This window comes from Eschrichtius robustus, chromosome 3 (assembly GCF_028021215.1).
Source record: "Eschrichtius robustus isolate mEscRob2 chromosome 3, mEscRob2.pri, whole genome shotgun sequence".
Lineage (NCBI taxonomy): Eukaryota > Metazoa > Chordata > Mammalia > Artiodactyla > Eschrichtiidae > Eschrichtius > Eschrichtius robustus.
In genome coordinates, this window is record NC_090826.1 from 180,783,471 (window position 1) to 180,808,375 (window position 24,905).

A 24,905-nucleotide genomic window follows, 5' to 3' on the forward strand; every position below is an offset into this window, starting at 1 on the left:
ATTGGAGAAGAACAGCATTTAACTCTCTGTCGTTGTTGCCTGGCAGCTGCAGGAAGGATTTTGAGCAGTTTTACCAGGGTTTTAGTCTGTAATATGAAATCCAGGGTTCCTCAGCTGCTGCACAGGCAGGCAGCCGTTTAAATGTGGGCTTGACAGATGCTCTCTCTGACAGAGCAGAATTGAACGTCACTGCTTGGCTGAATCCCACGTGATGGTTTGCATTCATTTTGACTAAAAACCTAAGGTAGGGAGAAGCTTAGAGATTTGCTTCCATGTGCTAAATTATACATATTCAGTGTAAGTGTAGTGATGAGTGAATAATGCAAAAATGGGATGCTTATGAAATGAATGGTTATAATTTTATTTTTTTCTAGGTTATTTCCTTTTTTTTTTTTTTTTTTTTTACTTTATGCTCAAGCACAGGCTTTCTAAATGTTTTCAGTGTTAGATGTTGGTTTTCATGTTACATGATTTTATAGGGCATAAGCAATATAAGCTTTGATATGTAACTTAGTGTAATTTAACCCCTTCAGTGCACTCCTTCCCTTGAAGTTTTTTTTCTCAAATTGTTCTGATTTTCGTTTTACTAATACCTAGTTGCGGCTCGTAGATCATTTTTAATCAGTAACGTAGACATCTTCCCCCCCCTCCCCCCCCATTTTCTGGGATTTATGTAAATCAGCTGCTGTAGATTGCTTTACTGACACATGCTGTGATACAGCCCACTTCTTTTTTACTCTTGTGTGGTTTCTAGTGTTGTTGAAGGCAGCAAAACTTTATTTTTAATCACTTTTTAATGTCAGCATTTATTTTTTATTTTTATTTTTCTTTAAAATTACATGTATGGCGGAATTCAACAAAATGATGTAATGGATAAAGCACACTTGTATGGGATCTTCTTGGTGGGGAATGAGGTTTTACTGATCATATTTATTTGTCCTAATATTTCAGGATGGTTTAGTAACTTGCCATCAAGCAAATTTTTCGGTAAACACTAGATATTCACTCTGAAATATTTTGTATGATTAGTCTGTTGGGCACCTTGCTGCTTTTTTTTCTGCAAGTACTGGGGCATTGTCCTTTTTTTTTTTTTTTAAATAACCTGAATTATCAGTTTTTCCTCTGAGACTTTAGGGACCTTAACTCATAGAAATTTACCATTTTGAAACTTACACTGTATATTTGTAGTCATATATTTTTCATCCCGCCTATCTTCCCCAGTAATGTGTGTTATTTCAAATATAGATTTACATTTTCTCTAATATTAAAAATTTTTTTGTCCTCATTATGTTTCTTAGTATAGCTGATGAAATGTGTTTTGTAGTTTTAGGAATCCTAAGACTTTTTTAAAGGAGTGTATGTGATTTTCCTAGAAATGTTAGAAGGAACAGTAAGAGTTTTATAAATGGGTAATGTAAGGCCTAGAACTTTGACTTTTTCTGGTTAAGTGTGAAGGAGAGAACTAAAACCCAGGTTTCTTGGCATTTAGTCCCTAAGTCCACCCATATTACATGCTCACTACTCTCTTTTTAAAAAATTATTTATTTATTTATTTATTTATTTTTTGGCTGCATTGGGCCTTCGTTGCTGCGCACGGGCTTTCTCTGGTTGTGGTGAGCGGGGGCTACTCTTCGTTGCGGTGTGCAGGCTTCTCATTGTGGTGGCTTCTCTTGTTGCGGAGCACGGGCTCTAAGCATGTGGACTTCAGTAGTTGTGGCGCGTGGGCTCAGTAGTTGTGGCGCACCGGCTTAGTTGCTCCGCGGCATGTGGGATCTTCCTAGACCAGGGTTCGAACTCTTGTCCCCTGCATTGACAGGCGGATCCTTAACCACTGCGCCACCAGGGAAGCCCACACTACTCTTTTTTTTTTTTAAATTAAACTTAGGTGGCAGAGTAATGCTTAAGTGCTTACTTAAAATAACTTAACTTTATAAAAGTATAAGTGGTTTGTAGTAGATCATTATTTATCAATAATTCCTGACGTAGGATTTGACTATGCAACTAGCAGCAGTGACTAAATTCATGTTGTGTGCTAAGCCTACTTGAGCTGTTATATAAATGACTTTTTTTCTCATAATGGTTTTATTATTGTAATACCCATTTTAAAGATGAGGAACCAGTGTTTAGAGTTGTAAACTAATTATCCCAAATATCGATGATTAGTGATGAGAAAGAGTCCAGCTGGGAATTAAAGCAATATTAAGTCCTTATCCTCTCTTCTTAACCATTATGCTGCATGGCACTGCTGGAGAAATTGTGGGACTTTTTTCCTGTTACTAGCACAACATACCCAGAGATCATTCATAGCAGTATAAATGGATGTTTGTATTTTTGCTTTAATCACTTGATCAGGAAATACATATCTGATCAACTACTGTGTGCCAACATTTGCAATTAGGCACAGCTTATTAAATGTTAGAGATACAAAGATGTTTTAGTTACATTCCCTACCCTTTCTCCAGGAAGGATAAAGGAATTATTTGTGGCTGTTCTTTTGACTGGACTCTTTTTTGATGCCCACTGGATTTCTTATGGATCTTGATTATTAAGAGAACTCCATAGGTAACCTGCTGGTTAGTGGTTCCCTGCAGTAGTAGGTAGAGCCCCTGAATTCCCAGTGGACTATTGTCTCAACTGTGCTTGCGATGGGGAAAGTGTTTACACAGCAAAGGAGACTCCTGAAAGCTAATGAAAGGGTACCTGTGTACTGAATCAGAATTTACTTTAAACTTCTAGGTACAACTGCATCCTGTTTCTTATGTTTAAGTTAAGCTGGTTAGGAACTTTACAGAAAAACAGCAGACGTGAGATAAAAGTTCCTTTAGTGACTTTTTCTAGCAACCTGCATGTTTCCAGCCAAGAGAAATGGTAAAAATCTTATGACAGGCAAGCTTGTAGAAGTTCTTCCTTTAGTCTAATTTCTTTTAACATCTGATTTCTATGGTTAAACTTTCTCAGTAAATGTGACAGATTTCTTTGTCAGACTCAGCAAACTGGCAGCTATTTTGTTAAGTTTTATAGTTATAAATGTCTTGTAATTTTTACTTGCATAGGTCTGTTTTTCAATTTTAGAACACACCCCTGGTGGGAAAATAGATGGATATTACTATTACATATGCATTCTGGCCAGCATTGTCCAGGCTCATTTTAGGATCTTCCTGGGCATGTCTAGAATATCCCCTAAGGAGTCAGAATTTAAAGGCAGGATTTGCTATGCCTCCTAACTCTTAGTTTCTACTGGGTACAGAAATAATTATTACTTTTTTATTCATGTTGTTAATAGTTTCTGAGTGATTATTACATGATCAATCAGGTACAGATTTGTTCAATATGTAATAAGAAAGACAAGTATTATACTATTCATCTATCTATATAAATTCAACTAAATGTCCTTGGTAAAAAGAATAAGGGAAAAAGGGTTGTGGGGAGAACACTTCAACCATGGTGGGTGATTTCTGTTCACTGAGAATGAGCTAATAGCCTTGAGTAGTGTGAGGAGGGGAACATGAATCTGGTTTTCCCTACATTAGTCTCCAGTCCTGTTTGTGCTTTAGTCTGACTCTTTGGCCCCTAAATGCCAAGCCATTTATTTCACCTGAAGAACTAGCTATCTTTTTCCAGTGCTGGAGAAAAATCTTAATGTTTTGGATTAGGTGTAATTTCCAACGTAGTACTCTGAAAAATTCCATTTGACACAGTTATTTAGATACCAATTTTAATTTTATTGAGATCAATCAGCAATTTTGCATAGCAGTGTTTGCTTGGAGTTTATATCTCTTGACTATTTTGACTCAAAATCAGATGACATCTTTTTCATTACATAAAAGATTTGGACAAATAACATATTTTTGGCTATTTAATATTAGTAGTTTTCCATTTTTGAAAAAAATTATTGTGTTTATTAAGAATTTGGCATTTTCCTTTGAAGTTAATATAAGATTTATGAACCAGTTTTGCTTTTCTTTGAACTCACAAAGCAGGAATTAGCTGATTGCAAATTAGCAATCTCAGAATGACCACAAGTGTCAGTGTTTGCCTGCCTTACTCTTTCCTTCAGTTTTCACAGGCTTGTGCTGCAGTTTCTCATATTGTTTAAGAATTTCTTTAGACTTGAAAGCAGAGCTAAATTTAAAAGTCTCTTTCAAAACTAACTGTAGACACCTTTATCTGGTTTAATTCATACAAACTGTTAATGATCCTAAGGGAAAATGTAAGCATCTAAAATCAGCAGTAATTTGGCAAGTACTTTAATAGTAAAGGCAGGGACTTCCCTGGTGGTTCAGTGGTTAAGAATCCGCCTGCCAATGCAGGGGACTTGGGTTCGAGCCCTGGTCTGGGAAGATCCCACATGCTGTGGAGCAACTAAGCCCGTGCGCCACAGCTGCTGAGCCTGCGCTCTAGAGCCCACGAGCCACAACTACTGAGCCCACATGCCACAACTACTGAAGCCCGCGCGCCTAGAGCCCGTGCTCCGCAACAAGAGAAGCCACGGCGATGAGAAGCCCGCGCACCGCACCGAACAGCAGCCCCTGCTCGCCGCAACTAGAGGAAGCCCGCGTGCAGCAACGAAGACCCAACGCAGCCAAAAAAAAATTTAATTAATTTAAAGAAATAGTAAAGGCATACTTCAGAGATATTTGGCGTTCAATTCCAGACCACCGTAATAAGCGAAATCGCAATAAAGTGAGTCACGTGAATTTTTTGTTTCCCAGTGCACAGAAAAGTTATGTTTACAGTATACTTTGTGCGATAATAGCATTATATCTAAAAAAACAATGTACGTATCTTAATTAAAAAATGCTAACCATGATCTGACAACATGGGGTTGCCATAAACCTTCAATTTGTAGAAAAGTGTATCTGCAAAGTGCAGTAAAACGAGGTATGCCTTTTTGTTTGTATGTTCTTTGGTTTCTCAGTAGCATAGCTGTTTCTTTTTAGCACGAATCAACTAGAATCTTTCAGTTGTTATTTGGCACACATGGAATCGTCTTAGAGGTTAGAGCTGGGGTTATCAATGAAGGCAGTACTGGGCTTGATACTACTTTCCTAGGAGGTGTTCTAGAAGTTTACGAGGGAAGGTGTGTTTGGCTGACAAAATAATTGAAGGGCATTTAGTGAGTGTGGCCAGGGAAGGTAGTCTGTAGTGTGGGAGACAATCTTTGAAAACAGCAAGGCCTTCTGAGTGTCTCAGTGTGTGTGTGTGTGTTTGTGTGAGACCTTCTTTAAATGAATCTAAAACATAATTGTAATACAGAGTATATTGCTAGGATATTGGTTTCCATTAAAATTTTTACATACATAGGTTAATGTTACCTGTGCATTTAATTTTAGATTGTTAGAGGGGTCAGTGTAAAATATTTCTTACGTAGAGTTTTGAAGCCTGCTAGGTCTGCACCTTTAAATTATTTCAGGCGTCTTACTCCTGACTCCCTGCTCCCCAGCACATAAGAGTATTTTAAAATATTAACACTATTAATTCGTTACAAAGTGTGACAGTTTGTAAATTCAGGTAGATATAATATGTTAGAACTTACAAGTCCACTAAAACTTCACAAAGAAGCATAGTTACCCAAATATGAATTATTAGTATTGAAAAATGCTTCTTATTTAATAGCTTTAGTAGATAAGGAACAAAAGCAAAAGTCAGAAGTAACTAAATAGAATGTTTTCCCCAAAGGGCTTTTTTAAGGTGACCTGGGAACATTGAGTGTACTTGATTCTAAATTCACGTACGTAGCTGTCTTCAGAATGATTGTTTATGGTCTGGTTGGCAATAGGGACTTCAGTATAAAGAAACTTTGCAAAGTTTTCAAAACTTTGCAAAAGAGAGAGGCAAAGGTTATAGGATTAGGAAGGGGTAAGGGTTGACTTTAGGGTTTGATTTCTTCCCCTCCCTAATTTCTTAGAGGATGCCCAGCGGATTCACTTACGTTCAGCAAATGCACTAAGCATGTACACAAATTACAGGAGCATATGAGATACTGCATCGTTAGGTTCCTTTTTTTCAAGGGATTTCTAGACTTGATGGGTACACAAATCATGATAAAGATGGCACAGATAACTAGAAGTAAATGTTATATAGTTATTTACAGTTTTTCCCTTCAGGTACAGATTGTCTTGTACAGTTCACTGTGGTCTCACTCAGTTTCACCACTTTGATACTTTTGATCTTCCCAATTGTAGTTGGTTTTTTTTGTTTTTGTTTTTAAATAAATTTATTTATTTTATTTTATTTATTTTTGGCTGCATGGGGTCTTTGTTGCTGTGCACCGGCTCCCTCTAGTTGCGGCGAGCAGGGGTTATTCTTCGTTGCGGTGCACGGGCTTCTTATTGCGGTGGCTTCTCTTGTGGAGCACGGGCTCTAGGCGCGTGGGCTTCAGTAGTTGCGGCGTACGGGCTCAGTAGTTGTGGCTCGCGGGGCTCTAGAGCGCAGGCTCAGTAGTTGTGGTGCACAGGTTTAGTTGCTCTGAGGCATGTGGGATCTTCCCGGACCAGGGCACGAACTGTGTCCCCCTGCATTGGCAGGCGGATTCTTAACCACTGTACCACCTGGGAAGCCCTGTAGTCGGTTTTATGTTACATTTTTATCTGTTTAATTTTTATGTATTTCTAATATTTTATCCCCTTTTAATAAATAAAAAGAGGGCTCACAGATAGTACAGTTGCTGAGTTTTAGTGAACTAAAATTAAAAATATGAAAATTTATATATTTCTGTTTGTACCCTCCATTTTTTTAGTGTCTCCCTGATTACTTATTAATTAACATATTTAGTATGTTTCCTTTTCATAAACATCCTCATAGTAGACTTTGAGTTTTATCTATATTTCCTCTGTAACTTTTCACAGAATTTGTATTTATTAACATCTCTGGAATTTATAATGTTTCACAACATTTCAGTTGCCTGTCTTAGTATGTGTGATTTCAGATAGTTAAGTATGTACAGGTCTGTGTTTTATTTTAGCTTCCTTAGTCAGTTTCTTGAATCATTAAATGGTAAAACATTGAATATTTTCTTTTAAAGCTTACAATATTGTTATTTCCCTTTCTACCTATATTGCCAGTAGCTATAATCTTTGGTTCCCAAAACAACGAAATTAATATAATTCCAAACGTGTACCCTTTGATAGAGGGAGCTGGGCAGGAGAATATTATTTATTCACACGAAACAAAAGAAGAGCAAATTTATAAGCTATAGAGCAAAATTATAAGCTGTATGGGTTTGAAGAAACTCACATTGAATTATGTCTTCAAACTTAATCAGTTAATTGGACCCTTCGGGTTGTACTGTAATGGCATTGTTCCTAGTGAAAAGGTATTACTTACATTAGAATAATGGAATTTCAGAGCAGAATTGGACCTTTGAGGTCATCTAAAAATCTAGTTTCCTCATTTTACAGGCAAGGTAACTAAGACGCTGAGAGGCGGTGATTTTTCTCGAAGGTCTACTCTTAATGTGGCAGGGCCAAAGCTAGAACCTAGAGCTCAAGACTTGTAAATCAAGCTTTTTTTTTTTTTTGCACTGATTTATTCTGTCTCTAGTTAACATCAGTGTATTTGTTTTTAGTCCACGGATCCATAAGCTACACAAATGAGCCTGTGGACCTTCTACCTTACCCGTATCCCTCTGCCACTATAAAAACAATTCTGCCAGTTTTAAGTGAGAATGATAGTGCTTTTATTAAAACTCAGTGAGAAAGAATTGTTCATTTGTACCAGAAGGTCTGTGAGCATTATAGACTTTGGTGTTAAAGGAGATCAGTACAGATGCTTTGGTTTGTTTCTAATTGCAGTGCTGAGATTAACATTTCATCTACATTCATGTGGATGTAATTTTTTAATCTACAGATAAATAATTTTTAAAAACCTGACATTTTCCCAGTATGAAAGAATACCTCTTTAAAGATTTTGTGTTCTGTCTCACTGTCTTTTCCTCTCTTTTGATCCAAATTTTTATTGCTATATTAGTTTGGGTTCTCCACAGAAACAATCAATAGGATAGATAGATTGATCATAAGGAATTGGCACACGTGCTCAGGGAGACTGAAAAGTCCCAGGATTTACAGTCGTCAGGCTGGTGACCCAGGGAAGCTGATGGGATAGTAAAGCTTCAGTCTGAGCCTGAAGGACTGAGAACCAGGAGGGCCGGTGGTGTAAGCTCCAGTCTGAGGCTAAGGCAAGAGAATACCCATGTCCCAGCTTGACCACTGCCAGGCAGAGTGAATTCTCTTTTATTTTGCCTTTTTGTTCTGTTCAGTGGATTGGATGAGGCCCATCTCCTTTGGGGAGGGCAATCTGCTTTACTCAGTCTGCTGATTAAAATGTTAATCTTATCTAGAAACATCTTCACAGACACATCCAGAAAAATATTATAACCAAATGTCTGGGATATTAATTCCTTATCAAATAAATGATTTGCAAGTATTTCCTCCCATTCTTTGGGTTGACTTCTCCCTCTGTTGATGGTGTCCTTTGATGCATAAAAGCTTTTAATTTTGATGAAGTCCAGTTTATCTGTTTTTCTTTTGTTTCCTGTACTTTTTGGTATCATATCCATGAAACTGATGTCAAATCTAATGTCATGAAGCTTTTACTCTTTGATTTTTTCTGTAAGTCTTGAAGTTTCAGCTCTCAAATTTAGGCTTCTGATCCATTTTGAGTTAATTTTTGTATATGATGTAAGATAATGGTCCAACTTCATTCTTTTGCATGTGCATATCCAGTTTTCCCAGCATCATTTGTTGAAAAGACTATCCTTTCCCCATTGCATGGACTTAGCACCTTTCATGTATGTGAAAGTTTATTTCTGGGCTGTCTTATTCCATTGGTCTATAGGTCTGTCTTTATGCCCTACTATAGTGTTTTGATTACTGTACCTCTGTAGTAAGGTTTGAAATCTGGAAGTTGTAGTCCTCCAACTTTGTTCTTTTTCAAAATTAGTTTGCCTCCTTGGGGTTCCTTGAGATTCTGTATAAATTCTGGGATGAGTTTTTCTTTCTGCAAAGACACCTTTGGGATTTTGACAGGGATTGTGTTGAATCTGTAGATTGCATTGGGTAGTATTGAAATCTTAATATAGTTAATTCTAGCAGTCCATGAACATAGATGTCTTTCCGTTTATTTATGGCTTTAATTTCTTTCAACAACACTTTGTAGTTTGCAATGTACAAGTTTTTTTGCTTCTTGGTTAAATTTATTCCGGAGTATTTGATTTTTTAAAAGCCATTACAAATGGGATTGTTTCCTTCGTTTCTTTTTTAGATTGCTCTTTGGTAGCGTATAGAAGCGCAGTGGGTTTTTGTGTGTTGATTTTACGCCCTGCAATTTTGCTGAAATAGTTGATTAGTTGTGGTAGGGCGTCTGTTCCCTGCACAACCTCCCCACCCCGGGAATCTTTAGGTTTCTACATATACATCTTGTCATCTGCAAAGAGATAATTTTATCACTTCCTTTCAGATTTTGGATGTCTTTTATTTCTTTTTTTGACTAACGGCTCTGGCTAGAACTTCAGGTACTATGTTGAGTAGAAGTGGGGAAAGTGGACATCCTGTTCCTGATCTTAGGGGAAAAGGTTTCAATCTTTCATCATTGTGTATGGTGTTAACTGTGGATTTTTCATATATATATATAGCTTTTATGATGTTGAGGAAGTTTCCTTCTGTTCCTGGTTTGTTGAGGGTTTTTAATTTTTAAATCATGGAAGAATGTTGACTTTTTTTGTCAAATGCTTTTTCTGCATTAATTGAGATGATCATGAAGTTTTATCATGAGGTTATTTTCCCTTCATTCTGTTGATGTGATTTATTACACTGATTGAGTTCCATATGTTGAGCCATCCTTGTATTCCAGGAATAAATCCTATTTGGTCATGGCATATAATCTTTTCAGTATGCTGCTGAATTTGGTTTGCTAGTTCTTTTCTTATCTTTGTATAGAGAATGTCTCTTTATGGAAAGAAGGTGGTTTAACAGTTATTAGTCCCTCTTTATTTTGGGCAGTGAGCTGGACACACAGACATATACACACATACACACAGACAAATACACATATATGCACATGATGAATAATTAAATACATATGTAATTATATTTCTAATTTTTAAACTTCTGTTCATTCATTTATTCAGTCACTGGCTTCCTCCATTAGACTGCCAATCTCATAAGGGCAGGGACCACATGGCTTCTGTTTATACTGCTGCATTCCCAGTTTCTTGTTTGGTACTTGATGCTCTCGATGAAAGTATGTGGAATGAATAAATAAATTTTGTTTCTCTCAGTAATCTCTTATGATACTTTTACCATCTTCATTTAACAGATTAAAGCAGTTTAACCAGTATAACAGTAGTGAATTAGTAATGCTAAGGCATGGATTTGTTTTAATTAATTACTTAATGTATATTTATTAAGCATATATACCATGCATCAGGCTCTCTATAACAGGCATTGGACATGTGATAGACAGTCCCTGACCTCGAGTAGTTGATGGTCTGGTTGGAAGAAGTAGACAAGTAATTATATAGCATAATGAGAAATTTGATAGAGGTATCAAATCTGTATATTTAACAGGCATACCTCGTTTTATTGTACTACATGCTTTGCAGGTTTTGCATTTTTTCTTAAAATAAATTGAAGGTTGTGGCAACCCTGCCTTGTCAGAGGATGGCTAGCATTTTTAAACAATAAAGTTTTTTTTAATTAAGGCATGTACATTGTTTAAAGTCATAATGCTATTGCACACTTAATAGACTACAGTATAGTGTCAACATAACTTTTATATGCACTGGGAAACCAAAAAAATTTGTGTGACTCACTTTATTGTGATATTAGTTTACTGCAGTAGTATGGAACCAAACCTGCAGTATCTCTGAGGTATGCCTGTATAGATATACTATACTATATTTTAGAAATGTGTCAGCTATTTTCTGTATTGGCAAACATTGTATACATATGCCCCCAGGTTATGACAAGTCTACTTAAAATTTGTGTCGAAGTGTTTTGTTCCTGAAACCTTTAGTGCTTTTCAGCCTCATTGTGATTTGCTCAGAGTTGCAGTTTCCTTTTTGTACATAGTTTTTCCAAAATACTTGAAGACTCACTCAGTGAACTTAAAAATTCAGTTGCTGAAAGAAAAAAATCCTGATACTTGGGAATTGTGAATATCAAATCCAGATTTGATGGGAATGAGTTACTTTTTAAAAAGAAAAAACATGCAACTGTAAATTAGTATTTGTTTACTTTTTTAAACATATTACTTTTCCTCTCATAAATACAGTAGTCAGAGAGGTAGATTATAAACTCCTAGAATCTGCATATATATTCTGTATGTTTTCCTCATTAAGCAATTTCAGTATTTCATTAAATTTCATATAAATAGCATTTTTCAAAATTAAATATAGTATATTTTGCATACTGATACTTGTTACAAATATTCTTTCTTATGATATTTTATATTACGGTTTTATTTTCTACTTGTTTAAGCAGCAAATACCACTATTCTGTCTCCCAATACCAGAAGATTTTAGGTTATTGCATTTGCTAAAAGAAGGCAAGGAAGGACTGTAAACAGTTTACTTTGTTTTTGTCTTGTTACGTTTTGCAAATATGATTCTATCACTATTTCCCCCATCCCTTTTTATCAGTTACTTCTTTTCCAGAATGCCTCAAGTCTTAGTGAAATTGTAATGATTCTGACTTTTTAAGAGAAAGCAGGTTTTCCTCTCCAGTTAGCACAACTTGTCAGCTCTTTTAGTTGTTTTTGTGCTGATACTTTTCTTTTCCCAGCTGAGTAGTATTTTCCCCCCAATCCAAATATCTTTAAAAATATAGAACTGTCGGTTTACTCCACATTACTGCCAATTATTATTTCTGTTTCTTAATATATGCCAGATATACCACTATGTAGCCTTTGAAAAACTATTTCACCTCTGTCTCTTCATCTTTAGAGTAAAGGGTGCTGGGATTGGATTATATGGTTTCTGAGGTCTTTATGCAATGACTTCTACAAATTTATTTCAAAATAATGCAGGTCAGAGTAGAATGAGCTTTTAGCTCTTAGTATTGGCTAGGGCGTCCTAGAAATGGCCATGAACGAACGACGTGATTAGCGAAAGTCTCCCGGTTTTCATTCCAGGAGCCCACAGCCTACTGAAGTGTCATAGCTGTGTATGTTCATGTGCGTTTGAGCTTATTTGTGTGTGTTTACTTCAGAATTAAGCAAAGTTATACTATAGTGACTTTTGGAAACTCAGAATTTTCAGTGAATCTGAGAAGACAAAATTAGATAACACTCTTCTGGTTGCAATTAACAGATTCTGCTCAGCTAGTTAAGACAAAAATTGTTTGTGTGGGGTGCATAGAATGAGATGAGGGATTTTAACGGCTCTTAGAATCAAGAAGAGTTAGCAGGAGAATAGGTCTTACAGGCCATTAGAACTAGATAGATATTATGAGTGTTTTCTTGCATGCTGGTAATGTTGCAGGAAGGGGGACCCCTTCCAGGGCCCGAGAGTGGTCTCTTGTCTAGCACTCGGAAGTGAATTGTCCGAGGAGACACGCGTGCTGACAAAGCAAGAGACTTGATTGGGAAGGGGCACCCGGGTGGAGAGCAGGAGGGTAAGGTGACCCAGGAGGACTGCTCTGCCACGTGGCTCGCAGTCTCAGGTTTTATGGTGGTGGGGTTAGTTTCCGGGTTGTCTCTGGCCCATCATTCTGACTCAGGGTCCTTTCTGGTGGCGTGCGGAACCGCTCAGCCAAGATGGATTCCAGTGAGGAGGATTCTGGGAGGTTGGTAGGACATGTGGACTGGCATCTCCTCTGTCCTTTTGACCTTTCCCATATTCTTCCGGTTGGTGGTGGCTTGTTAGTTCCGTGTTCCTTACAGGATCTTCTGTCGTAAAATAACTCATGCAGATTGTTACTGTCCTTGCCTGGCCAGGGCGGTTTCAGTCAGTGTTTTCCCTAACTGTAACTTCATTATGTCCTTCTGCAGATGGGTTTTCTCCATGAGTCAAGAGACACGGTTATCTGTAATTTTAGACTTAACCTCCTTATAGCCTTGTGACTGGCAAGCTCCAGTTTATAAAACACGTATCAAAGAAGAACTCTCAATAGACCTAGCCCAGGACATATGTCTTGTGCAGTGACCAGGAACCAGGGGCTTATTGCCAAAAGGAATGATTTGGAATGGGAAAGGGTCATCAAGCAAAGATTGCTTACTTGGTAAACATAAAATGCCCATTATTGATATTTAAAGGGGTCTAGTTTTGTAGACAGAAATACTTAAGGGTAATAATTTGTAATGGAAAAGACTTTTTTTTCATTCATTACATATGTATGCTTGCCCCTTTGCTGACCCATGCTGTAAGAGCCATACTCTTTGTTCATATAGTGCAGGTATATTTTAGTAGTCAGCTGGATCAGTTTTGGTTTGGATAGTTCTCTTAATATGCACATAGTGCTGTATTCTAGTGATTTTTATCTAAGTCTACTCAATTCAGGTGAAGAGGGCTTTGATTTGGATTCAACCAGCCTTATAGTCAAATGCAGACAGAAAGAGGTCTCCATATGTGTGTGCTCATTGTTTTTCCTGTCTCATTTCCTTTATTTTTCTTCCTTCTCTGTGTACTTAAACCATACCCAATGAGTCTGTATTTACATATAAGGATTTAAAAGTAATATGGTTAAAGCTTAATCTAGTTATTTTATTATATAATATCTAGTTGATTTCTATTTAATGATTATCCCTTGGCTTCTGATTTTTAGAAGTCTAGACTCAGTTCAATATGACACACATTTGTTGAGTGTTCTAGGTACTAGATTTACAAAGATGAGTAAAAGCCGTTGTGTCCCCTAACACGAACTTAGAGAAAAATATAAATCAGAAATTTCAGCACGTTAAATGAAGTTAAATGTTTAATATGCTCTCCACCTTAATAATAACTGACTTTCTTCACATTTAAAATTTTACTTGAATATAATTTACTTGTAGTCTAGTGACCATATCATTAGTAAGCTTGACAAATTTTCACAAACTTAACACATCCATGAAACCAGCAACCAGAGTGACTCAGTTTCAACCACAAAATGTATAACTGAATGCATAACAGTGAAAATATTGGGAAAGGATGTTCTGCTGTCTTCAGGTACCTTTTTTCCCCAAAAAGTTTTTGCTAGTTGCCTCTGCTGCTATTATTTTTTGCAGTAAAGAATGGTTTCTTTGGCTTTTTAACTGAATACCAGGAATCCCACTGAATTCCAAGTGAAATACATTCTCTGTGTTGGTGCTAATTTTTATAATCATTAAAAAAAAAAGATGCTTTGGGATAGCTTATCATTCCAAATGATTTTACCATTCCAAATTTTTGAAGAAAATTTAATATGATTAAAATTAACATTGTTTAGCAGGACTTCTTTAGAAATGTTTCTGTGGTTGTAGTAGTGATTTTTATTATTATGGATTTATGTAACTTCCATAATATTTATCAAATTTCCTTCACTTGAATACAACTAGAATAAAATCTCCATGAGTTACTAGTTGTTTCTGAAATTTACACTTGTAGCTTTCTATAAAGAAAAATGTTTTAATGAAGAATTTAGTGTGAATATGATTGAAACTATTGCACTAAATATAGATAAGTTTTGAAGTATCTTAAGCATTTCAGAGGCATTTATTCTTGAGTATATAATTGATGTACTTCAATACATAGCATATTTCCTTGTATATATTACATGCTTAGTAATTAGTTGAGATTTGTTATTCAGTTTTTAAGATATTTTCAACCACTCTTAAATGTAACAAATCTCATCTTTATAAATGGATTATTTCCCCGGAATATTTTAAAAGGCATTTAATTTGAAATATTTGCGTTTTTTTTTTAATGAACTCAAAGTAACACTTTCATCTTTCTAATGTGAGATTATGTATCATTTATTCATTTTGCGACTCTTTAAGGGAAAACAAGATTGACTTGATTTTTAAACTGGTAATGACATTTCTGAGAATATTATAATTGTCAGCAATTAAGCAAATCATTGAATATTTGAAAAATACTACCTACTTACAATAACTATTGATGGTAACAATTTAAATATATTTCCACTAAAGATTTCTCTTACTACTTCACAACCAATAGCATGAAAGATAAGGGGAGGTTTTTCCTTTTTTTTTTTTAAACTCATAGCGTGTTCAGTGGAGTGACTGAGAGAGAGACAGAGACATGGAATTTCTTTGCAGTAATTAAATGAAAGTGTTTATTATGCAAAGGAACTTTAACATACCCATTTTTATTCTTTTAAAGGAGGGTGCCTCGGCCCGTAAGACGCAGACTCCTGCAGCACAACCGGTACCAAGACCAGGTAAAAATATAAAACTTTGATTTTTGTTTTTTTCTATAATCATGACAGTGAAAATTTTTGATAATGTATAATGCTTTGAAGGAATTGAAATTTTACTTAAAATACTTCAAAACTAGTATAAGAACATTTACTTGACTAAATAGGATAGTTGAAGAGTTAAAGAAAATTTTTAAGAAAATGTTTTTAAGATTTTAGAAGAATGTTTTAAAAAACTATTTATTATGTACCCATTCCCCCATCAATTCCTTGTTTGAATTCCATGATAGCACGGTGGATGTGATTTTTGTTTTTTCCTACAGAAGCATAGAACCATAATTTTAATAGACTGATAAGCAGCTTTGATGTTTAGATTTTCAGATATCTGTGTTATTGAGCATATTAGGTTCTGTAATCATTTTTAAAAATATGTATGTTAATAAGCAAGGGTAGTATTGAAGTTACTGGGTTGGCCAAAAAGTTTGTTCGGGTTTTTGTAACATCTTATGGAAGAACCTGAACGAACTTTTTGGCAACCCAGTATGTTAGCAATATTTTCTTTTCCTCTTCCTAGTACCTAAAAGGATTGATCTTTATAAATGCATGTAGATATGAACGCTATATTCATTTTAGGTGGTTTGGGTTTGATTTTAGTGTTTGTTTGTTTTATTTTTGCATTTAGCATAGTATCAGTGCTGTTAAAAGTGGCTATGAAGAAAATGAAAAGAATTGAAAAGGCACAGTCAGGAATTTGACTGGGTGATCTTCCTTTTCAGTCTGTTAGTGTCAGTAGTGCAGATTTGTATATCTTTTTATTCATAGTACGTTCGCACATAGGCTAATGCTAAAATTATGTAGATTACAGGTATTCAAATTTCTGGAAGCACTTTAAAAGCATGATGTTAAGAGGTTTATATTGGGATGGTTTTGTAGGCTCTTTCACTGTCTTGGATCCATAAACCTGGGTCTTGACATGACTAGTATTTACTTTTTTTTTAAATGACGGGTTTGTTTGAAATCTTTGTTAAATTTGGAGCACATTGGATGTAATTTATTTCAGATGACAGGACCATGGCACTATTTTTCAGTAGAGAAGACCATACCAAAAGCTGTTAATGAGAGTACAAGGAAGAGCAATTAAATTTAATAAATATTATTTGAATGCCTTCCATGTACTCAGTGCCAGAAACTAGGAGAAGCTAAAGGAGCTCTTTTCGGGAATGAAGAAAAAAGTCAAGGAAATAGGAATGGGCAGACTGAGTTGGACCCAAGGAATACAGCCTGCAAAGTAGAGGAATATTGTGGAGGCAGTTGAATGATAGATACAGAATTATTTGTTTTCCCTTGGAAGGGAGGGATGGCAGGCTGTAGTTGGTCAGTCTAAAGAAGATCACATGAGAAATTCAGAAATGGTATAAAAAGGAAGAAATCACCACCTGAGGATTCTAACTCTGTTTTGTGCTGTGTGATAAATAACTGTCTCCATTTCACATTTTCTCAAAATCATTTGGCAGACAAAGGAAAGGGGTAGGGGTGGCACTAATACCTGAGTAAACCCGGTTGTTCAAATGTGCCATGTAATAAAGCGAAGGGAGCTGGGTTCTACCAGCTAGTTAGTTATGTGATCCTGGGGAAGGTCACATGTGAGGTAAGGAGCTGTGGGTCTTTTCAGCTCCTAATATTCCATCTTTCTTTTTCAGTGGTTCTGCCATGGTGATTAAAATGGTTGAAATTAATCTTATCTAATGTCTCATAACAAATACTCTGACGCCCATCCATGTGAGGTCTCCTCTTCTTTCACTCACTGATTGACCCCCATAGGTCCACAATCCCTACCCACCATTCCAAAAGCAGTGATTATTTTATAAATTTTTAATGCTCATTTGTCAGTAAGACCCGACTTGAGTGGGCGTTAGCAGTTTGTCATCTTTATTTGTCTCGATCAGTGAATTTTTGTTTTGCAGATTGTTAAATGTATTTGCTTATTGGCTGATGCCCAATTTTGAAGGCATATTGTGCAATATATGGCATGTTCACCTGGATTATCTTTTTAAAATTGAAAAAAAAAAAACCACAAAACATTTCTGGCAATGTAACATGTTATACATGAGATAGCATAGATCTATACTGTTATTTGTTAGGTAGAGTTTGAATTATTTGCAAATAGGGGACTGAACTACCTCCTATTCTTTTCTCCTTCAGTGAAGGAACTCAAGGATGGTGTTCCTTTTTTTTTTTTTTTTTTTTTTTTTGGCTGTGCTGCGAGGCATGTGGGATCTTAGTTCCCCGACCAGGGATTGAACCCACGCCCCCTGTACTGGAAGGTGGATTCTTAACCACTGGACCACCAGGGAAGTCCCATGGTGTTCCATTTTTTGATCATTTTTTCTTATTTATTCTTTCATCAAATATTTATTTAGCACTAATTGTGCCAGGCAAGTCCCTGGGTCAATTTAATATTTTAAAGTGTTTACAATTATTCCCAACTTCTAAACATTCATTTAGGGAGTATAACTGACAGGAGGCACATGCTTTCCAGTGAATTAAGAAACACAAGCCTTTGATAAGCTACAGTCCTGGAGCTTAATGTTGTTTCCTTTTATAGCCAAATTAAATCTCTTGCACATGTCCCTGCTCTTGCTGCCTCTTTCTAATGCGTGTACATCACATACTTCACTTCTCCAGCTTTCATTCTTTAATTCTGTTTCATAGGTCTTCTGAAATGGGTAGGTGAGTACCCGTAACTCTGTAACTCTAGTTTATCTGCTTACTGCTCATGTGAGATTGAGAGAGAGAGTTAGCCCTGTTCAGTGATCCACTTTATAACCTAGGTGTTGGTTGGATTACCTCATTCCATAGTTTCAAATCTATGTGCTGAAGATTTTCAAACTTGTGTCCCTGATTCTTCCTACCTCTGGTATCATCTGTTAACTGTTTAACATTTGGATGTGCCATAGGCATCTTAAAACTGATTAAACCTTAAAACATTTGCTCTTTGATATTTTTCCCAAGATGTCTTACTTCACATTCTTCTGCTTCTTCATGAATAAATGACACCGCTATCAACTCTGCTTCTTAAGTCCAAGACTTAGGAGTTATTCTTTATTTTTCTCATTTGCTTATTCCTCTCATCTAATATGTCAGTGAGTTCTGTCAAATTTACCTTTTCTGTATTCCAGATTTATCTGTTCTCTTTATCTCCACTGCCACAACTCAAGTCTAAACCACCAGCATTTCTCTAGACTAGTGCATCTTAAAAGTATTGATATTAGTCCATGACCTGTTTAGTTCTGGTCCCTAACAAGATACAGATAGGAATTGAGGGTACAGTACTGGCACAACATCCAGGTGCATGGCCAGTTTTCTACCTGTTCATTGTTACTGTATTTTATTCAGTTGACCTTGAAAAGTTTACAGAAAAACCTTATGCTTAACTGCACATAATTTGGGTAGCACCGCTATAGAATATTGGTGATAGTCCTAACTGAGCTTCCTGCTTTCACGGTTGTCCCCCTTTTGATCCCTTATCTAAATTTATTGTTTTTCCCTTACAGAGGGTGTGACCTGAAAATCAAATTATGTCACTTTCTGGCTTAAAAGTTACAGGGTTTTCCAGTGGCACTTAAATAACAAACTTAACGTTGCCTAGAAAGCCCTACATAAAGTGGCTCCTGCGTGTATTTTTAACCTCATCTCCTGCCACTCTTCCTTTTGTCCCCATGGTCTGTCTGCACATTTGCAGTTCCATAAGCATGGCAGTTTCTTCCTGCCTTTGGCATTTGCCCACATCCCTACCTCTTATCAAGACTGTTCTTTCACTTGTTCTTTGCAAGTTGGCTCTTTCTTGTCCTTCAAACCTCAGCTTAAATGCCATTTCCTTTGAGAGGCTTTTTCTAAGCATTTTGTCTAAAGGACACTTTAATATCAGTGTACATTCTCTTTGCTCCTTAATATTATGTATTCAGATTGGTTTATATGTGTTTGTTTGCCTGTTTGTTATGGTCTGGTTCCCCTACTTTACTGAAAAGTCTTTGAGGGCAGGGATTATTTCTGTTTTATTCATCATCATAAAAATAAGAACCTAGCAGAGTGCCTTGTACATAGGCTCTGAATAAATATTTAAGTAAAGAATATAATTATATTTGAAATCAAGCATAGTAACAGTAGTTGCCTCTTCTCAGCTTGTAAACAATCGGTCATTGCGTTTGCGGAAGGCAGTGGTAGCGGTAGAGGCACAAGAAGCAGTAGCAGTTGACATCAGCGGTGGCCGCGAGGTTCAGTGAATGGTCAATATGCCCAGGGCCCAGGACCTGGACAACTTGCCTTGTTGTTTTTAAGACTCTTAAAACAGAATCAAGATGTAGAAATTGTTGTCTCTGATTTATGGTTGGGGACAACTGAAGCTGAGCAGCATTCATCTTAGCGTGCCGGGGTAATTTGCCTGCGAAGTGGCACAGTGGGGACCGAGTACAGGCTCTTGCTCTCCATCACTCTCCTTGTGGACTCGAATTATTCTGCTCTTTCCTCCCCCACCCTTTAAATCAAGCTTATCCTTAGCATGTTCATCTTCATGTCCCTGTCTTGGTCCTTAATTGTATTTGTTTTTTTACTAAACACCTAAAGTTTATTTTTAATATGTGAGCTTTTATATTTTGTGTTTTTGCTACATTAAGTCTTCTCAGCCTTGATTTTAGAGAATCTTTTCCTGTATTCCAGAGTCCATTGTGGGTTCCCTTAGCAAATCAGTGGTAGTTCAGTTGAAGATTTCTTTGTTCTCCTTAGTCATTCTCCCAGCAGCTCCCGTCTCCAGTTTATCCATCTCTCTGTCCATCCCATCATTCCTGTATCCCGCCAGCAAATTCTAAGTATTTATTGAGATTGTATCATATTCCAGATGACACTATCTAGCAGTATCTGTGTATACATGTCAGATGTATCCATGAGTACTATTTCTAAAAATAATTTAAGAAAGTTTCAGTATTTTTTTCTCAGGAATAAGAAAGATGAGCACACTATAATAAATATGTGTGTGAACTTGTATTTGTATATATCTTTCTCTGCTTTCTGTGGCTAGAAGAATCATACTTCTGGACTACATAATATTTTCTCACAGTGAAATAGCTATATAAAGGAGTACAAAGTATTAGTTAAAATTTAGCATTTTACTGCTTTTAAAATGCAACATATTCCAAAGATGTGTGTGCTTTCCTTTAAAAGTGGTATCTCTAAGAACTAATGTTGAATTAGAATTTTAAATTGTTGAATTTTTATTTTTTGTGATTTAAAAAAATTAACTGCAGCACAGCACACGGCATGTAGAAGGCAGTCAATAAAAATTTATTGTATGAATAAATACTGAAAATTGAACATACAGCACTTTTTATCGTAAAATATGTTAATCTTGAACTAGGCTGATATTGCCATTATTATGCCAACAAATATTTTTGTGTATTATAAAGTCCATTGTATATACAAATAATGAAAAGATACAAATATTCATGTTTTTATAACATGTATTCAAAATTATTGATAATATGGGCAATTCCAGAATAAAGACCTTTACATGACTCATTGCCTGTAATGTTTTCTTCTGCTAATAAAAACCCAAAAAATTTTAAAAAGAGAGAAAAAGGTAAATATTTTAGCTCTTAGTCCCCAGTAATGTCTTTGTTTTTCCTCCACAGTGGTTAAGTACATTTCCCTCTCCCAGCCCTTTCCCCAGAGTTAGATGCTCTTGTAGTACTCTGTTTTTGCATTTATTACAGTGTAATCAGTTAATTCAGAAGTTATTTATTTGCTTCCTTTTCTAGATCCAAGCATCCATGAATGTAGATACTCAGTGCCTACCAATGCCCATATATCCCCTTTCCTTGTGACCACTGATTGTTGAAGTGCTAAGGCACTGTAGTGGTTTTGTGAAGCAGAGAAATAATATTATTTAAGAAGATTGCAATGCATTTAAAAATTCTACAACTAGTCATATGTAAATACAAATATTTTAGGCCTTATTTACTTTGTCGGTTTGAAAATAAGAATGTGATTTTCATAACAATATTTTGGATTCTTTTTCTTTCTTACAGTTTCTCAAGCCAGACCTCCCCCAAATCAGAAGAAAGGTAAGGTTGTGCCTGTGACTCTAAACTTACTTTAAAAAAGTAAACGTGAGTAAGCTAGCTTACAAAATCAGGGCTGATTGCATGCTTGTGCAGTTATACCAAATGTTTGTGTTTGGTGTCTGTTCTGAGTAGTCAGTGCTCAAGTCATCCTGATCATTAAATATTCTGAGTATCACTGCTGACTAAAATATTTTTTAGCTCAAAAGAGTTAGAATTACAAATTTACGAACTTTTACCTTATAATTAGGAAAGTAACTATAATTCCTTTTAATAACATATTTGCTCCTTTAAAATTTTGTTCTTATAGGATCTCGAACACCCATTATCATAATTCCTGCAGCTACCACCTCTTTAATAACCATGCTTAATGCAAAGGACCTTCTACAGGACCTGAAGTAAGTAATTTGTTAAACTGTTCTTTTCATAGGACATGGAACTATTGTTGAGAATTAGTAGTTACTAATGCAGTATTTATTTCAAGAAAGCAAAAATTCAGTTTCAGTGCTATAGGCTTTACAGATAGTCTCAAATATAATTTTCAAAACAGTATATTCTTTTATATCTGAATCCTGTGGGGAAAATTATAGAAACTCTGACTAAAGTTTTAACGAAGAGAGTACTATTGTATTAATTTTTAATGTGAATTATTTTGCTCCAGCTGAAGAGCTTGAAGAGGTTCTAAAACAAATTCAGGTTGTCTTCTCCCCACTTCCGAATTCTGGTTAAAGAACCAAAAAAGTAATATGAACTTTAAAGTTTAATATAAACTTTAAAAGTAAATATGAACTTTAAGACAAGAAATTCAGGTTGTCTTCTCCCCACTTCCGAATTCTGGTTAAAGAACGAAAAAAGTAATATGAGCTTTAAATTAGATGTACATACCTCCTAGAGGGAGGAGGAGGGACCATACTTTTTTAACCTAGACATCAGTAAAAGATAGTTGAGGAAGTGAAGAGGACATCTATATCCTGTGTTAAAATTTCCAGATGCTTAACTTTCTCAGTAAAATAACGATGACCATTCTTAAAAAAGAAACAAAACAACCTCACCTCCAAAAAGAAAATCATGCTGCTTCTAAATAACTTATGACTAATTAAAAATGAGTAGCAAAATAAGTTGTAATACTTGCTGATTCCAGGTTTTACCAAATGCAGAATTGAATTTTGAGTGCCTATGACTTAAATAGCTGTATAAAAACCTACGTAACTGGCACATACAAGTGTATTCGTTTAGTATTTTTTCTTTAGTACTTTTGAGTGAAATTTTCAGTGAACCTTTTCCTAATAACAGTGTGGAAAGAAGGAATTTTTAGGTTTTATATTGTTATATTTTATTAGGCTTTTTTTGTGAAGTTTAGTATTCCGACAGTGTTGTGGATTACTCAGATAATCTACAGTCTGCAGTTCCTCAAGTAATCTACAGTTGGATGAATATGAAATATAATTATTTTGGCCCATCTCTTGAAATAGATCTGATAATAATATAAAATATTATTTTATATTAAAGGTAGTAAGTAGTGCATGGAAATCACAAACTAAATTTTAGCATCTTTCTCCTTAGCCTTACTACAGAGAAGCCAAACAATTTAACAAGACTACCTTCTTTGGATAGATCATGCCTAATTTTTCTTCTCAGTTTAAAACACTCCCTTCATTGTTTAACACCTCATTGCAGCTGACATCTCCCCTGCAGCTTGAGTCAGCTGGAGGCTTTGCTGTGTAATTAATGCATAATTGAAACCTCCTCCACACAATTATAGTACTGGCTGTAACCCATAGCTCATGTTGGCATAGATTCTGTTTGGTTTCATGTAAAACTGAGGATTCTTCAGTTTTCTAGCCCTTCAATTAAGTAAATGAAACGAAATAAAATAAAACCTGCCTTCACCTTTAACACTTTAAATAACAAAATTAAGGTGGTATCATGGAAGTACGGGAAGGCACATTTTACATTTATAAACATGATCTTGAGAGAAGTTTCACTGGGACCGTAAGTTTATTTAAAATAAACTGATTGGATGGCACTTGTGACTCTGGCCACGATGGTCCTCTCACAGGGCAGAGTTCCAAAGAGGAGAGATTGCACGGAGAGAGTGCTCCAGAGATAGGCAGAGGGTTCCCCTTGCATTAGTCAAATGCTGTTCAGCACACGCACGTGAGAAAACCACTTAAGGCCTGGGGAAGAGCAGGCAGAACGGTTACTGGAGCTTACACTGGACCATAAATAGTTCATGTTCCCTGCTGCCACATGCAGTGCAGAATGATTCAGCCACTCTGGAAAACCATAGAGGAGTTAATTTTTTTCTTACTACATTGAAGGTATTATTGCAGTACCTTCTAGCTTCCTTTGTTGATGATGAGAGGTCAGCTGCGGTAATCAGTCCTTTGAAGGAAATCTGCCTTATCTTGTTATTTTAAAGATCATTTTAAATTTGTTTCTCTGCTGTACCTAGGTATAGATTTCTTATATATCCCACCTTGGGATTCAGAATTGAATCTGTGGATTTGTGTTTTTCATCAGTTTGGGAAGTCTTGGCTCTTATCTCTTTAGATATTACCTGTGTGTTCCCCCTTTATCTCCCCTTTTTTCTTTCTTCTTTCTGGGATTCAAATGAGACATACTTTAGACTTTCTCATTTCATCATCCATGTCTCTTAAACAGTTCTACTTTCCATCTGTTTCTCTGTCACCTGCATTCTTGATCATTTCTGTAGATATAACTTGTAGTTGTGTTTCTTTGGCCGTCCCCTAGTCTGTTCATTCCATTTTAAAATTCAGATATCTTATTTTTTCTATTTTAGTGGTTCTGTTTAGTTCTTTTTCAAATCTTTGGTCTCTCTCTCTCTTTTTTAAATAATTTCTTTTTCCCTGTACGTATTTGTGGGCTTGTTTTACAGGTTTGGTCTTTGATAGCTGCATCATTGGAAGTACTTACTAATCATTTTCTTTTGATTATTGTTTCATTCATTATACCTCATTTCCTTGTGTGTTTAGTTTTTTTTTTTTTTTACTATTCATTTAATGGTTTTCATTTAGTAATTTCTGTTCATTTTCCTTGGAATTTTTTTCTTGTGGAAATTCTTTTGAGTTCCAGAATGAAGATTTGTGTTTGTGTCTGCTAGGCACCTGGGAGCATAGCCAATCTAACATTGCTTTAAGTTAAATTCTCAGTTCGAGGTTTAACATCCAGAAATTATTGTTAATTCTCCCTACCCCCTCCAATTTCAACTTCTTTTATTTAGGAGAAAGGAACTATATATATATATTTCTTTTTTTTTTTTTTTTCTTTTAAAGATTTTTTTTTTTTCTTTTAAAGATTTTTTTTTTTTTTTGATGTGGACCATTTTTAAAGCCTTTATTGAATTTGTTACAGTATTGCTTCTGTTTTATGTTTTGATTTTTTGGCCCTGAGGCATGTGGGATCTTAGCTCTCCAACCAGGGATCAAACCCGCAACCCCTG

At 35.7% G+C, this 24,905-nt stretch overlaps 1 protein-coding gene across 1 annotated transcript in view; it reads left to right on the forward strand.

The window, feature by feature from the left end:
- Positions 1–24,905, forward strand: part of CDC73 (cell division cycle 73) — an 86,819-nt gene that overhangs the window by 48,384 nt on the left and 13,530 nt on the right. The window contains exons 11-13 of the mRNA XM_068541832.1: positions 15,296–15,353; positions 21,410–21,445; positions 21,753–21,840. Coding sequence (XP_068397933.1) covers positions 15,296–15,353; positions 21,410–21,445; positions 21,753–21,840 — 182 coding nt within the window. The remainder of the gene's footprint in view (positions 1–15,295; positions 15,354–21,409; positions 21,446–21,752; positions 21,841–24,905) is intronic.